The following is a 14,489-nucleotide window of genomic DNA, read 5'->3' as shown; positions in this document are numbered from 1 at the left end:
AGATTTTATTTATTTATTTGACAGAGATAGAGACAGCCAGCGAGAGAGGGAACACAAGCAGGGGGAGTGGGAGAGGAAGAAGCAGGCTNAAGAGCCTGACGTGGGGCTCGATCCCAGAACGCCGGGATCACGCCCTGAGCCGAAGGCAGACGCGCAAGGACTGAGCCACCCAGGCGCCCCAAAATTCACTCTTTCTAAATCCAGAACTTTAGAAAAGCTGAGGAAGAGCTGGACACGGTAAGAGAAAAAGCCCCAAATAGCCTTACACCCTGAGTGAGTCCTATTGTCCTCAGAGGCAGAGGCCAAGCCTTGCTGAGTCCCCTCCACTGGCTGAGGAGGAAGGGGGTGGGAATGCTGAGGAGTGGCCAGCCTTTCTTGCACCTCCAAGGGAGGGGGAATGATTCCCCTCCTTTTGGTTGGCCAGCAAATTGGGGGGAGGGGACAATCAGGGGCCCTACAGCAGCCCTCAGCGCTGGAGGATAATCCCACTGCCGGTGAGGTGTGAAGACAGAAAGTCCATCCAGCACACACACACCCCCTCACCCCAACTACTCAAGAGACCTGTCCCCTGGAGAAGCCATGACATTAATTAACAATGAGCAGGGGCTGCCTGGGTGGCTCAGTGGGTAAGCGTCTGCCTTCAGCTCAGGTCATGATCTCAGGGTCCTGGAATTGAGCCCCGCATAGGGCTCTTTGCTGAGCGAGGAGTCCGCTTCTCCCTCTGCTCCTCCCTTGCTCGTGCTCTCTCTCTCTTAAATAAATAAATTTTTAAAAAAAACAAACCCAGAACGAAAAACAACCAATTAGCGGTACAACCATCAAGGATGAAGCGGGGTCGTACCCTCTTGCCAGGAAACAGACTGGGCCCTGAAGGGAGGGGTAGTTTTTCTACTTAGGATCAGTGAACTGTCCCCAAGCTACTCCAGAAGGGGTGTTCTCAGGCTTCCGGCTCTTCCCACAGAAATATGACACACCAGCATCTCCCAGCCTTAACCAAACAGAGGCAGGAAGAGGGGTATGGGTGGTATTTTGTTAGGCACTGCCCCACGACTTGACAGCAGCTTCATGTCTGGGTCTACCCACCCCCACTCCCATCCTGTGTTTGTCCAGTCTCTCTCTCTTCCTTTCCCAACCCTCCTCTCCCCTCTTCCTTGGCCCCCGTCTCTCTCCCCACCTTCATTTCCCATCTTCGGACCCATGGGGGTGGCAGGCCTTAGTGGTCAGACAGCTGTGCCCCGGCATGGCCAGGCTGGTGGCCAGTGGCTGCAGTTGTGTGCAGAGGGGGCTGGAAGGGGAAAGAAACTGGAGGGAAGTGGTGAGGGTCCCAGGCCAGACAGGGGAAGGCTATTTCCTCTCCCCACCTCCGCTGAGGCCTGGCCTGCTCACTAGATGGCAACAGCCCGGACTGTTATTGCTGGAGAGAAGCCCATCTGGCATTCACCCTGCCTGGGCCCCCAGCCAGCATCCACGCCCCTTCGGAGCCCTTCCCTGACCAGAGATGGTTGCTGGGTGCCAGGGCCCTCTGCTGGACAGCCTCAGGGTCTCAACTCACACGAGCCTGTGCGGGGAGTTTTTCTGGCCAGGCCCGGCCAGTCCTGTCACCCACTGCCCTGTCTTATATCTTTCTCCCTCAGGCCCCTGGCACAGGAGTAGGGTGAAAGGGCCAATCCAGCTGCACCCCCACCCCTCCCCCACTCTATTTGAGGCTGTCGCTTGCCCCAGACTCCCTCCTCCCTGATCTAGGCCCCAAGTCGGCCCCACCACCTCACACAGGGTCCACTCTCCCCAGCCTGTGCCCATCTGTGTTTGCTGGAAGTGCATTTGCTTGGCTTGGCTGTTTGTCACCAGCACCTGTCTCATGACTCTGCGTCCACTCTGTGTCCACGGCCTTGTGGCAGGGCTGGGGCCAGGGAGAGGCCAATGAGGCACTTGCCTGAGATGCAAATTTTAAGGGGGCGCCAAAAAATTTAGAAATCAAGATAAATAATATTTTACTGCGATATTTTAAAAAAATCAAAGTTAATGCAAAAAAAGACATGATGAACAAAACATCCACATTTAAAATACAGGATCCAGCCCTCTCAGGGCCAGACTCATCTCACTTCCCTCACTTTCCTAGCGGGTGTGAACTCGAGGGTGAGAACGAGGGTCAAGGTTCAAGACTTGAGGTTCACTACGTCTGGGTTTGGTCTTCCCAGCCTAATCTCCCAGAACTCTGCCCCTACCCTTTGCTCTGGGCAGGTCTTTGACCTTGGGGGCATCTGTGTACGGTTGGGGTGGCGCAGAGGGGGTGGAGGAGTGGGGGGGGTGGCCTTCAATGTTCGAGAAAAGCATCCCCTCTGCCGAAACCGTAGAGCCCGAACCCCCTCGTATATGCCCCCCGCCCAGCCCAACAGGGGCCCCAACCCCACCTCTCTCCGCCCCGCCCCTCCGCCCCGCCCCGCGGGGCGCGTGGGAACCGCGCAGCCCCCGCCCCACCTCCCAGCGGCCCGCCCCTGCTCCCCGCACACCTGCCGGATTTGGAGGAGGACGACGAAAATCCCCCTCTGGTCCCCGTCCTGGCCTCCTCACCTCGGGGCTGGGGCCACGGCCGGAGCTCGCAGCCCACAACGGGTCTGACCGGTCTCTGCTGCCGGCGGGACAGGGGCTGCAACCCGCTACGCCGGCGCCCGCCCCGCGCTCCGCGACCTGCTCTGTCCCGCCCCGCGCGGCTCGCGAGCGAGGAGAGCTTTGGGAGGCCGGCGGCATGGAAGGCCGCGATCAGACGGAAGAGAAGGCGCCCGTGACCCCGGAGGGGAACGGGGTGAGGGGACCACGAGCTGGAACCCCCTTCACTCCGCCCCTTCCCCCGGTCGCCTTCCCGAGAGGGGCGAGCACGTGCGCTGGCTTTAGAGGACGCCAGGAGGAAGCAGATGGTGCCGAGGCCAGGGTCTGGCGGAAAGCCCCGCGGGGCCGGGGTCGGGGCGCACAGCTCTGGCCTCACTTCTTCCCCCGGGGCCTCCTTTCTGACTTGTGTGGGGACCGGATGTGGGTCCTGAAAGGGGCCCGCATCCCCCATTTTCCCCTTCTGAACCTACAGCCCAAGACTCCTGGAGGGGGGGACGGAGGACTATTGTTTGGGAACAATAAGCAAATTATCCGGAGGCTGAATGCAAATGAATCTGACAACTCTTATTTGACCCCTTAGGAGCTGCTCTTTGGGGAGGCGGAAATAATGAGGTGAATGCCTCTGGTCGCTTCCACCCCCACCCGCCTAGATCTCTTCAGGGACACAGTGCCCCTCAGGGGAAGCATTCTTACACTGCTCCCCTGGGTGGCTGCCCCCAGGATCCCTTAGCAAACAAATCTCCCTCTTCCCACACCTGGTGGGGAGAGTCTCCAATCTGGCTCAAGGACGTGACGTTTTTCTCCTTACCTTGAGCGGGCCAGCCAGACCTCCAAATCGGACCCAAGACTGCTGGGTCACAGTGTGACATATTGACTGAAGTTACACAAGAGAAGCAACCTCCAGGAGATGAGGACTGCAGGACAATGGGATAGGAAGCAAAAGGAACCCTTGAGTGGTTTCCCCACCCCCTGGCCACGTTAGACTCTCTCCCTACGTAGGAACACAGGAGCTGCGGGGGTGACACAACTTTCAATGGCATCCCAAGAACTCAAATCAACAAACGTTTATTGAGCACCTGCTGCATGCTGGGCTTTGGGGCAAGACCGACTCCCTAGGGAACCAAGGTCCTGTTATTTCAAGGTAAATCCTGAGTCTGAAGACAGACCGTCTGGGTTAAAATCTCGCCTCTCAGATACATTGTCAGTTACCTCTGGGTAAGCACTGTCCCTCACTGGACCTTATGTCACCATTTGGGGATGGGGGAGGAGAGTCACTTCCTCCCCTCCCTAGAGCCAGATGTGATTAGGAAAGGTGTCTTGGGAGGAGGAATTCAGGGAGGGGTAATGATCAGTTTTCTGCTCGATGCTGGGCGTCCTTCCAGACATTCCTTTTGGGAGTGGGGAGGCTTTCCGGGTCAGACCCTTCTTGTGCTCAGCCCCCCCCACCGTGTCTTCCGCACACTGGGTAGGCTGCACTCAGTGATGGTGCCAGGACTGTCATACTCCAAAAGAAAGGCTTTCGGTGAAACAGCCAATATCAGGGATCCCAGCCTCATTTGGGGGGAGCTAGCCTCTCCCTCCTCTCCTGGCCGGCCACTCTGGAGGCCACCTCCGCGTCGGGCGGGCGTCTCTGGCTGAGGACGAACAGCACACAGCCCAGCAAGGCCTCTCGAACATCCTGTGAGCCCAGGCGGCGGGCCAGGCGGCACAGCAGGGGCAGGAGGTGCCGGCGGGCCATGCGGGCGACAGGCAGCAGCAGGCGGGACATCAGCGTTCGCAGCAGCAGTGGCAGCAGTGGAGCGGGCATGGCTGGCTCAGTGACTGTGGAGGCAATCCAGACTCTAGGCTTGCCCCTTTCCTGCTCCATCCTCACCTGGCAAAAACTTGGGATGGGCAGGCTTCCCCCCTCCACTTCAGTTTCTACCCTTCTGGTCCCCCCACCTCAATTCATGGCTCATTTTTGCTTTCCGGAAGCCCTTTCTCTTGGCAAGGTAGCTGGGGCAGGAGGGTTCTTACCATAGTGCAGATGAAGACACCGAGCCAAGGCAAGAGTAAAGCTGGGGCTAGGACTTAGAGTTTGCCCTTCCAGCCTCCAGGGGCTCCTGCTATTCCCTAGATCCCCCTCCCAGTCCTTGAGCCGGTTCCCCCCCCCCCCACCCAGCCAACCACCATTCACACCCTCAGTCTCCCTGGCAATCCCCAAATCTTCTCAATCTGGCAGTTCTTCCCCAAGCAATTTTAGGTTTTCTTCTGAGTGCCCTTGATCCACCCTGACCTGACCCTTCCTACCATCCCAATCCCCCACACCCACCGATCCGCAGCAGCTCTCACCAGTCAGAACTGTTGCTCAGAGCGAGTCCCGGGCACAGAGGGGCGCAGCCTCACTGGACATTACCCGGCTGCCCCAGCAAGCTCAGCCCCACCCTAGGACAGCTTGCCTGGGTGGGGGGAGCCACGAAGAGACAGCTGTGTGCTGGCACCTGGTATATTGAGGGGAGGAGGCAGCTGGGCTGGAAGAAGTGGAAGGAACAGATGCAGGAATTGTTCCCGGTGGGGGTAGAACCCAGACTGCACTTTCTAAGGGTGCGACCTGAGGCACATTGATTCTTCTGGTCTCCAGTCCCATCCTCTGTTAACTCAGTAACTGCAAGTTAACTGGCAGGGGTAACTGGAATGGGACTATAGGAGAGACCCACTTGTCTAAACCTCAGAAGCGGGAAGGCTGCGGCCTAGACACACCAGGCACACCGGGAGAGTGGCCCACAGAGGGGGACTAGGACATGGGCGAGCACTTATGAGCGGTCTCCTGCGGGTAGAGGAGTGGGGTCACAGTCCATTGGGTAGCTGGGCCCAGATAGATACAGTGGGGTGGCACTCGCACTCAGGACAGGAAGAGGGAGACCCATTTTAGGACCCTTTTGAGCCACTTTTTTTTTTTTAAAGATTTTATTTATTTATTTGACAGAGACAGCCAGCGAGGGAGGGAACGCAAGCAGGGGGGAGTGGGAGAGGAAGAAGCAGGCTCCCAGTGGAGGAGCCTGATGTGGGGCTCGATCCCAGAACGCCAGGATCACGCCCTGAGCCGAAGGCAGATGCTTAAAGACTGAGCCACCCAGGCGCCCCCCTTTTGACCCACTTTTGCCCCAAGATTAAGTGCAGTTCCATGAGATAGCTTGATACAGAGACAGTGTGGGTTTGTTTTATTTTTAAATACCTCATCCTCCTATTTCCTAAAATGGGTCTACTTTTTGCCTTTCTGGACTCAGAAGAGATAATGGCCACAAATTCTATTTTGTAAGCTTCACAGCCTCGGGAATATCATTTATCATCATCCGCCACCAGTCTCCGTGAGTACCATCACCATCTCTAAAAACGTCAAAGACCTTGAAGAAAGAAAACGTAAATATAAAAAATGCCCGTCCCACTTCTGCCTGGAGGAAGTAGGGGAGAGAAGCTAGAGTCCAGATTTATTGACCTAGGGAGAGGATCTAGAGCCCAGGTGTATTTGCCTAGCGTTCCTCTCCTTCCGGGTGCTTCCGGAGCAGATGTGATGGCCATGGGCCATCCCTGGGGCATGGGCGGGACATAGAGTCCGCACATGTGCCAATCCTGTGAATTCATGATCTCACTCAGTTCTTACCTCCACGGCAGGATTGCCATGATTATAACCATTGTAAAGATGAGGAAACCAAGATTCAGAGTGGTTAAGCAACTTACCCAGAGTCATATAGGAGATAAATGGCCTGATCTCCCCGCAGTCCGGCCCCTCCCTCAGGCCTTCCCATCTCTGTAAGGGGCAACTGCCACTTTCTAGTTCCTCTGGCCAAAATCTTGGATGTTATCTTGACTTCTCTCTTCCCATCACAGTTCACTACCCATATTAGTAAATCCTGGTAGCTCTACTTTCAAAATATTCAGAATCTCACCACCTCACTGATGTCGTCATGACTACCGAGTTCTGAGCGTTCATCATTTCTCACCTGAATTATTGTAGTCGCCTGCTAACTGCTGTTCCTGTTTCTCTTCTCCATACAGAGACCATTTTGATCTTTATAAAACATAAATCAGATACTGCCTTCTTTCTACACGAACTGTCCAGGGGGTCCCATCTCGCTCAGAGTTAAAGCCAAAGGCTTTCATTGTGACCTACAAGACCTTGCGTGGTCTGACCTCTCCTAGCTTTCTGACTCAACTTCTATCCTTGTCTCTGTCATTCTGCTCCAGCCACACTGGCTTCCTTGCTTTCCTTAACTGCGCCAGATGTATTTTCTGCCTCAGGGCCTTTGCGCCTACTGTGGCCCCTTTGCACAAGGCTCTTTCTCCAGGTATCCATCCGGCTCTCTCTCTCGCCTCCAAGTCTTTGCTCCTATTTAAAAGTACATTCCTCCACCCCATGTCCTCTGTCTCCTCTCTATCCAAACCGCTGTTTTTACTTATCCCCACAGCCAATCATTACCGGACATGCTATATATTTTATTTTACTTCCTTACCTTGTTGATTATCTGCCTCCCCCCCAAGAATGTAGGGACTTACCTCTACCTTATCTGCTGCTGTGTCCTCGGTGCTTGGCAATAAACAACGTAAGAATAAATCAGTAGAGGGGACGCCTGGGTGGCTCAGTTGCTAAACGTCTGCCTTTGGCTCAAGTCATGATTTCAGAGTCCTGGGATCGAGCTCCTTGCTCAGAGAGGAGTCTGCTTCTCCCTCTGCCTGCCCCCCCCTGCTGTGCACTCCCCCCCACTCTCTGACAAATAAATAAATAAATAAAATCGTAAAAAAAAAAAAAAAAAAAANAAAAAAAAAAAAAAAGACTGAATCAATAGAGGTTCTGTGATGGGACCCAAACTCAGGCCTGCTTGTCCAGAGCCTGTGCCCCAGAGCTCCAGAGCTCCTTAGATCTGAATACACTCCTAGGATGCGAGAACCCCAATTGCCATGAACAGCTGGAGAGAGCCTTTTGGAGAGGGAGAACCGACCACATGAACCCAAGGGAGAGGAAGTCAGACCTCGATGGTTCCCTTTGGGACCCTCTGAAATGTGTAATTTTGAGGGAACCATGGAGTCCCAACCAAGCACTGGCCCTCATAAGCCGCTGCTGTGACCTCAAGTAAGCCACCCCCCCCAACCTCAGTTTCCACAGCTGTGAGATCCTCAGACCCTGGACCTGGAGCCGGAGGCTTGTCCCATCCCCCATCCTCCATCCCCATCCCCCATCCCCCACCCCCACCCCAGCAGAGTGAGGGGATCCAGGCCTGGGCCAGTGAGACATGCAAGAGAAACAGGATGTTGTCTCTGGTAACAATGGGGATCCCCAGAGCGGGGTGGGAAGGGAGGGGGGAGGGGAAGCAGTTGCCAGGACCTGGCTCTAGTCGTTTTTTTTTTTTTTTTTTTTTTTTTTTTTTTTTTTTTTTTTTTCTCTACCCCCCCATCCCCCCCACCTCGCCCCCCCTGGGATTAACTCCCCTGTCCACCTCTTTCCCACCCTCACCGGGATTAATCCTTCCCCACACGCACAGCCTGCCCCAGACATTTTTCTCCAAGATAGAAAAGCAAGGGCCCTGCTGAGGATTTCCTCAGCCTTTCCTGGAAAGATGACCATCCCCTCTGGCTGCAGAGCTACCAGAGAGCAATTCCTTCTGGTTCCTGATTTAGCCTGTGTAATGGATCCTGCCGGCACCACCCTGACCTCTACCCCCCACCCTCTGCTGCTGGGGAGAGGCCAGCAACTTTGAGGAAATTGGCCAAACCTCCTATTCCTTAAAGTCAATTTAAAAAAAAGAAAAAGATCTGAGTGCCAGCTTGTGAAGTTGAGACCTGTGGACTGGACAGTGAGTGACCTCTGCAATCCTCCTCCTTGCTCCTCTCCCAGACCCTCAGGGCCAGCCAGAAGCATTCTGGAGGGCTCCCTGCCCCCCCCCATTAGGCATCAATTAATTGGACTATTCACGTCAACAGCACGCACTGAGGCAGGCGGCTCTGTGCCAGGCCTGTGCAGGGCCCGGTTGCCGCGGAACAGATACACTGAGAGTCAGCAGATAGGGTGACAGACAGGCAGCTGGGGAGACCAGGGGTGGGGGTGAGAGTTGTAATATAGCTAAAGGTTTTGCTGTGTTGTTTGTTTTGTTTTGTTTTTTACATAATCTCTACACCCAATGTGGGGCTTGAACTCACAGCCCCAAGATCAAGAATCACGCCCCACTGACTGAGACAGCCAGGTGCCCCATATAGCTAACGGGTTCTTGCGAGACTCTGGAGCCCTGGGCCTTGTGCGCCTCCCACCCCTTTCTGCTTGTCCCCTTCCAGGGGTCCACAGCACCTGACTGCCTGGCCACCTCAGAGGTGAAGGATGCAGTCACACGCTGGCTTGTGTGGGCCCTAGGGTTGTTTTGAACAGACTGGGTTTTTTAAAGATTTTAGTTCTTTCGGAGACAGAGAGCATGAGCTGGGTGGGGGAGGGGCAGAGGGAGAGGGAGAAGCAGACGCCCCATCTCGCAGGGAGCCTGGCAGGACGTGATGCGGGGCTCGAGCCCCACTACCTGAGCCGAAGGCAGACGCCTCACTGACGGAGCCACCCAGGCGCCCCAGGAGCAGACTGTCCACTGCACACGTGGGGACAGGAATAACCCCCTCCAGGAGCTGTGCTGTGTGGTGGCCCCCTTCTCTAACGTGGGAATGAACTACCGTAACTCCTGCCTCTGACAGGCTCAAGATGGAGAAAATACTAGGTCCGGGGCTGGCTCCTAGAAGGTGTCCAGTAGTCAAAGAGTCTCCTTCCTTTCATCGTTTGGGTTTTACCTCTTGGTACACCCTGTGTGTGAGGCCAGCCTGACTGGCTGCCCCTCGAAGGCCTTCCATGAGGCACCCTGACGGTCATGACCAGCCCCTGAGAGCCGATGCGGGTGAAAGCTGGAAAAATCGATGGAGGCCTGGGTCCCCTTGAGGGCTCTGTCAGGTTTCACGGTCCTGTTGTCCCCTCTCAGGGACCAGCACTGGCTTGGAGCCCTTCCCATTTACAGGAAGTTGAGGGCAGTGCTGACCCCCCAACAAGGAGTTCTGGAAAGAAGCCAGGGAGGCCTCATCAAGGGCAGGGGTGCTGACGGGCAGGTGTGGAGGCCAGCCAGGTGCAGGAAGTGTTGGCGGGGAAGGGCAGAACACTAGCCTGGAATTGGGAGTTCAGCCCTGTTGCCTGTCACACCTCCTCTTGGCTGGTGACAATAGTCACTCAATTATCTGAGTGGAGCTGTGATGAGGATCTGGGGCCTGCATGTGGTGACAACTCAGAGAACGTTTTGGGAACTTGCAGCTCCTCCGAGGTGAGAGATCATGCCCTTGGGAGGGACAGTCCCATACCCACGACCACCATTCCTCTGCCCACCAATTCCAGGCAATGATAGACCCTGAACAGACAACTGGGCAGGAGAACATACTAGACATGCTTACTGAGCATGAAGACATGGGCCAGGGAGTTGGGTGTTGCCTGAAGAGTAATTAGAGCTGACAGGTGGGGCCCTACCCTATCTGCAAGAACAGTTGCTGTGGCCAGGGAGAAGGGGGCCCAGAGAGGAGCCTGTACAGAATGCAGCCCATTGTCCCCACCGAAACAACTGTCACTCTCCTCAGACTCCGCTGATAGGACCCGAGGCGGGAAATGGGAGCTCTACCCCCTCTGGCAAGACCTTACAGGAAAGTCAGCTGTTGGGGCAGGACAGCTGCTCCCTGGACGGTGGGAAGGAGGGTGTGGACCAGGAGGCAGGAGGTGAGGAAGGACATGCCTGGCATATTTGATGCGGGGAGGGAGAGTGGCAAAACCCACAAACCCCAGGAGGAAATCTAACAAGGGTTGAGCAAGACCCTAGTGGTGAAAGCAAACAGTGTTTACAGAGGGACCAAAGAAGACCTAAATATATGGATTAATGTTCCAAGGTAATAATGATCAGGAAAGTATCACGTTATACAAATGTTAGTTCTCCCCCAAATTCATCTGGAAATTCAGTGTGATTCCAGTTAAGATCCCAACAGTGTTGATTTCTTCCCTTTCTGGAATTGAGTAAGCTGATCAAAAAATGTATATGGAAGTTGGGGCACCTGGGTGGCTCAGTCGGTTAAGCGTCTGCCTTCGGCTCAGGTTATGATCTTGGGGTCCTGGGATCAAGCTCCACATTGGGCTCCTTGCTCAGTGGGGAGCCTGCTTCTCTTTCTCCCTCTGCCTGCCTCTCCCCCTGCTTGTTCTCTCTCTCTCTGTCAAATAAATAAATAAATACAATCTTAAAAAAAATGTATGTGGAAGAAAAAAGGACCAAGAATAGCCAAGTCAATCTTTTATCTTTTTTTTTAAGATTTTATTTATTTATTTGACAGAGAGAGAGAGAGAGAATGCACGTGCACACACAAGCAGGGGGAGTGGCCGGCAGAGGGAGAAACAGGCTCCCTGCTCAGCAGGCAGCCCCATGTGGGGCTTGATCCCAGGACCCAAGCAGAAGGCACACACTTAACCTACTGAGCCACCGAGGCGCCCCAGCCAAGTCAATCTGAGAAGAAAAAGAAGAGATAATACCAAGTGTGGCCAATCTGATAATATGAGAATTACAACAGTGTGGCAAAATGTAAAAATAGACACAGTGACTAAGGAACAGAATAGAGAATTTATTTTTTATTTTATTTTATTTTATTTTTTCAGAATGGAGAATTTAGAAACAGACCCAAGGATATGTAGGACAGAGGGGGGAGTTTCTGGTCAGAAGAGGAGGGACAGGTCAGAGTATAGGGTCAGAAATGGGGCTGAGCCACCCAGCTGCCCTATTTTGAATATTTTAACCCCACCGTTGAGACCTACTGCTCAGGAAAAAAGATTCCTTTCAAAATAGGACTACTCATTGCCAAGCACCTGGTCACCCAGGAGCTCTGATAGAGATGGACAGGGTTAATGTCTTCATGCTTGCTAACACAACATCCACTTGACAGCCCCTGGATCAAGGGGTCACCTTAATTTCAGGTCTTAGTATTTAAGAAATACATTTCACAAGGCTATGGTTGCCATGGATTGTGATTCCTCTGATGGATCTGGGAAGACTAAGTTGAAAATCTCTGGTAAGCATTCACCATTCTACATTTTTTTTTTAATTTCCTTAAGTAATCTCTATACCCAACATGGGGCTTGAACTCACAATCCTGAGATCATATGCTCTACCAACTGAGCCAGCCAGGTGTCCCCTGGATTGACCATTCTAGATCCCATTAAGAACATTTGTGATTCATGGGAAGAGGTCAAAATATCAACATAAATAGGTGCTTGTTTCAACAGCACACATACTAAAACTGGAATGATTCAGAGATTAGCATGGCCCCTGAGCAAGGAGGACATGCAAATTCATGAAGGAAAAAAATATAAAACAAATCAGGAGTGCCTGGGTGGCTCAGTTGGTTAGGCGTCTGCCTTCAGCTCAGGTCATGATCCCAGGGTCCTGGGATCGAGCCCTGCATTGGGCTCCCTGCCCAATGGGGAGTCTGCTTCTCCCTCTCCCTCTGCCCTTCCCATCAACTTGTGCTCGTGCTCTCTCTCTCTTTCTCTCTCATGTTCTGTTTCTCAAATAAATAAATAAAATCTTTAAAAAGAAACAACATCAATAGGAGTTTGGAAGAATTTGATTCCAACCCTCGTGGAGGACTTTGAGGGGTTCAAGACTTCAAGGGAGGAAGTAACTGCAGGTGGGGTGGAAATAGCAAGCGAACTAGCATCGCGAGTGGAGCCTGAAGGACTTGCTGCCGTCTCAGGAAGAAACTTGAACAAATGGGGAGTTGCTTCTTAGAGATGAGCACAGAAAGTGGTTTCTTGAGATGGAAACTGTCCCTGGTGAAGATGCTGTGCAGATTGTGGAAATGACAACAAAGCATTTAGAATATTTCATAAACATAGCTGAGAAAGCAGAGACAGGATGTGAGAGGACTGATTCCAATTTAGAAAGTTCTGCTGTGGGTAAAATGCTATCACAGCGTCACGTGCCATAGAGAAATCATTCGTGGAAGGAGGAGTCACTCGATGCGGCAAACTTCACTCTTGTCTTCTTTTAAGAAACTGCCTCAGGGAAGCCTGGGAGGCTCCGTGGGTTAAGTGTCTGATTTCCAGGTCGTGGGTTTGAGCCCCGCGTGGGGCTCTTCTCTCAGCGGGGAGTCTGCTTCTCCCTCTGCCCCTCCCCCTGCTCCTGCTCTCTCTCTCTCAAATAAATAATTAAAATCTTTATTTTTTTTGGATTTTATTTATTTATTTGACACACAGAGAGAGACAGCCAGCGAGAGAGGGAACACAAGCGGGGAGTGGGAGAGGAAGAAGCAGGCTCCCAGCGGAGCAGGGAGCCCGATGTGGGGCTCGATGCGGGGCTTGATCCCAGGACTCTGGGATCACACCCTGAGCCGAAGGCAGACACCTAACGACTGAGCCACCCAGACACCCCTAAATAAAATCTTTAAAAGAAAAGAAAAGAAACTGCCACAGCCACCCCAACCCTTAGCCACCAGCACCCGGATCAGTCAGCAGCCGTCACCATTGAGGCAGGACCCTCCACCAGCAAAAAGATTACGACTCACTGAAAGCTCAGATGATGCTTAGCATTTTTTGGCAATAAAGTAGTTTCTAGGGGCGCCTGGGTGGCTCAGTCGGTTAAGTAGCTGCCTTCGGCTCAGGTCATGATCCCGGGGTCCTGGGATTGTGCCCTCATCGGGCTCCCTGCTCAGCAGAGACTTTGTTTCTCCCTCTCCCTCTGCGGCTCCCCCTCCTTTGCTCATTCTCTCTCGCTCGCTCACTCTCTCAAATAAATAAATAAAATCTTAAAAAAGGTAGTTTTTAATGAAGATATGCACAGCGGTTTTTAGACATAACGCGATTGCACATTCACAAGGCTACAGTATAGGGCAAACAGAACTTCTCCACGCACTGGGAAGCCAGAAAATTCGCTGGCCTCACTTTATTGCCAGATGTGCTTTGTTGTGGTGGCCTGGAGCCGAACCTGCATATCTCTAAGGGGCGCCTGTGTTGGCCTCTCTAACCTCTTATGCTTTTGCTCTGGATCTCCCTAACTCTCTTCACCTTTTTCTCTCTCTTTCCCTCCCTGCCTCCCACAAATTTCTGGATCCCCAGAAGGAAAGGCAGTGTAGGCTGACAGTTAGGGAACATGGTACCAGGAGGCAGGCCTCTTGCTTCTGGCTGTTCTTCACAGGGGCGGGGTGGGGGCGCCCTCCTTTCTACACTCGGTTTCTCCTTGGGTCCAGAAATGGTCCCTTTTCTGCCCTCCCTCCCTTCTGTGGCCCCCACGGGCAGGAGTTGATGCTTTGTGCCAGGCACAAGGTTGGCATCGGGGAGTGGCAGTAGGACAGGCAAAGAAGGGGGAGACTAGAGGAACCTATGTGGAGGTGACCTTGCCACGCCACCCCCATGGCAATCTAGGGGAGCACAGCCTGTGCCCTGAGTCACAGACCCAGAAGGACTATCAGTGGCCACCAAACCTTTATCTGTCTTCTCCTGCCCTTTGTGAATCCGAGGGGAGAGCCCCCACTCAGGCGGGTCTTTTCCCTCCCTTCCCTTGCCCCCATCTCCCTCTAGGTGAGGAAATTCTGCAAATATGAGGGAAGGGACCAGAAACTCAGCCTAAAGGTGCTTGGAAGACCCGCAGGGGTGGGTTTGGGGACTATACATCTTCGTACTGCTGAAGGTAACTCCATGTCAGTTATGGCAAAGCAGATGCTGTTAGACTCCGTGTAATTCAGCTGATGGGTGTTCATTCTATTTGAAGCTGATGATGCAAATGCCAAAGAACCGAAAATATGGGCACGGTTCTTTTCTGCATTTTATTTTATTATTATTTTTTAAAGATTTTATTTATTTATTTGAC

At 53.2% G+C, this 14,489-nt stretch overlaps 2 protein-coding genes and 1 non-coding gene across 3 annotated transcripts in view; 1 reads left to right on the top strand and 2 right to left on the bottom strand.

Annotated features, from left to right (window-relative positions):
* Window positions 1-2,846, bottom strand: part of SLC29A1 (solute carrier family 29 member 1 (Augustine blood group)) — a 16,249-nt gene extending 13,403 nt beyond the window's left edge. Inside the window, 1 exon segment of the mRNA XM_034647985.1 lies at window positions 2,572-2,846. The gene's annotated coding sequence lies outside the window, so the exon portion shown is untranslated.
* Window positions 2,847-3,629: 783 nt separating this feature from the next.
* On the bottom strand, window positions 3,630-4,778 carry MYMX (myomixer, myoblast fusion factor). Its single transcript, XM_034647986.1, has one exon. It carries the CDS (start codon window positions 4,472-4,474, stop codon window positions 4,160-4,162), a length of 315 nt encoding a protein of 104 aa, XP_034503877.1. The 5' UTR covers window positions 4,475-4,778; the 3' UTR covers window positions 3,630-4,159.
* A 7,114-nt stretch (window positions 4,779-11,892) lies between these two features.
* On the top strand, window positions 11,893-11,996 carry LOC117797196. Its single transcript, XR_004622114.1, has one exon. It is a non-coding gene; the product is annotated as a U6 spliceosomal RNA (small nuclear RNA).
* Window positions 11,997-14,489: the final 2,493 nt, after the last annotated feature.

This window comes from Ailuropoda melanoleuca, chromosome 19 (assembly GCF_002007445.2).
Source record: "Ailuropoda melanoleuca isolate Jingjing chromosome 19, ASM200744v2, whole genome shotgun sequence".
In the NCBI taxonomy this organism is placed as follows: domain Eukaryota; kingdom Metazoa; phylum Chordata; class Mammalia; order Carnivora; family Ursidae; genus Ailuropoda; species Ailuropoda melanoleuca.
This window is presented reverse-complemented; position numbering and strand designations above follow the sequence as displayed.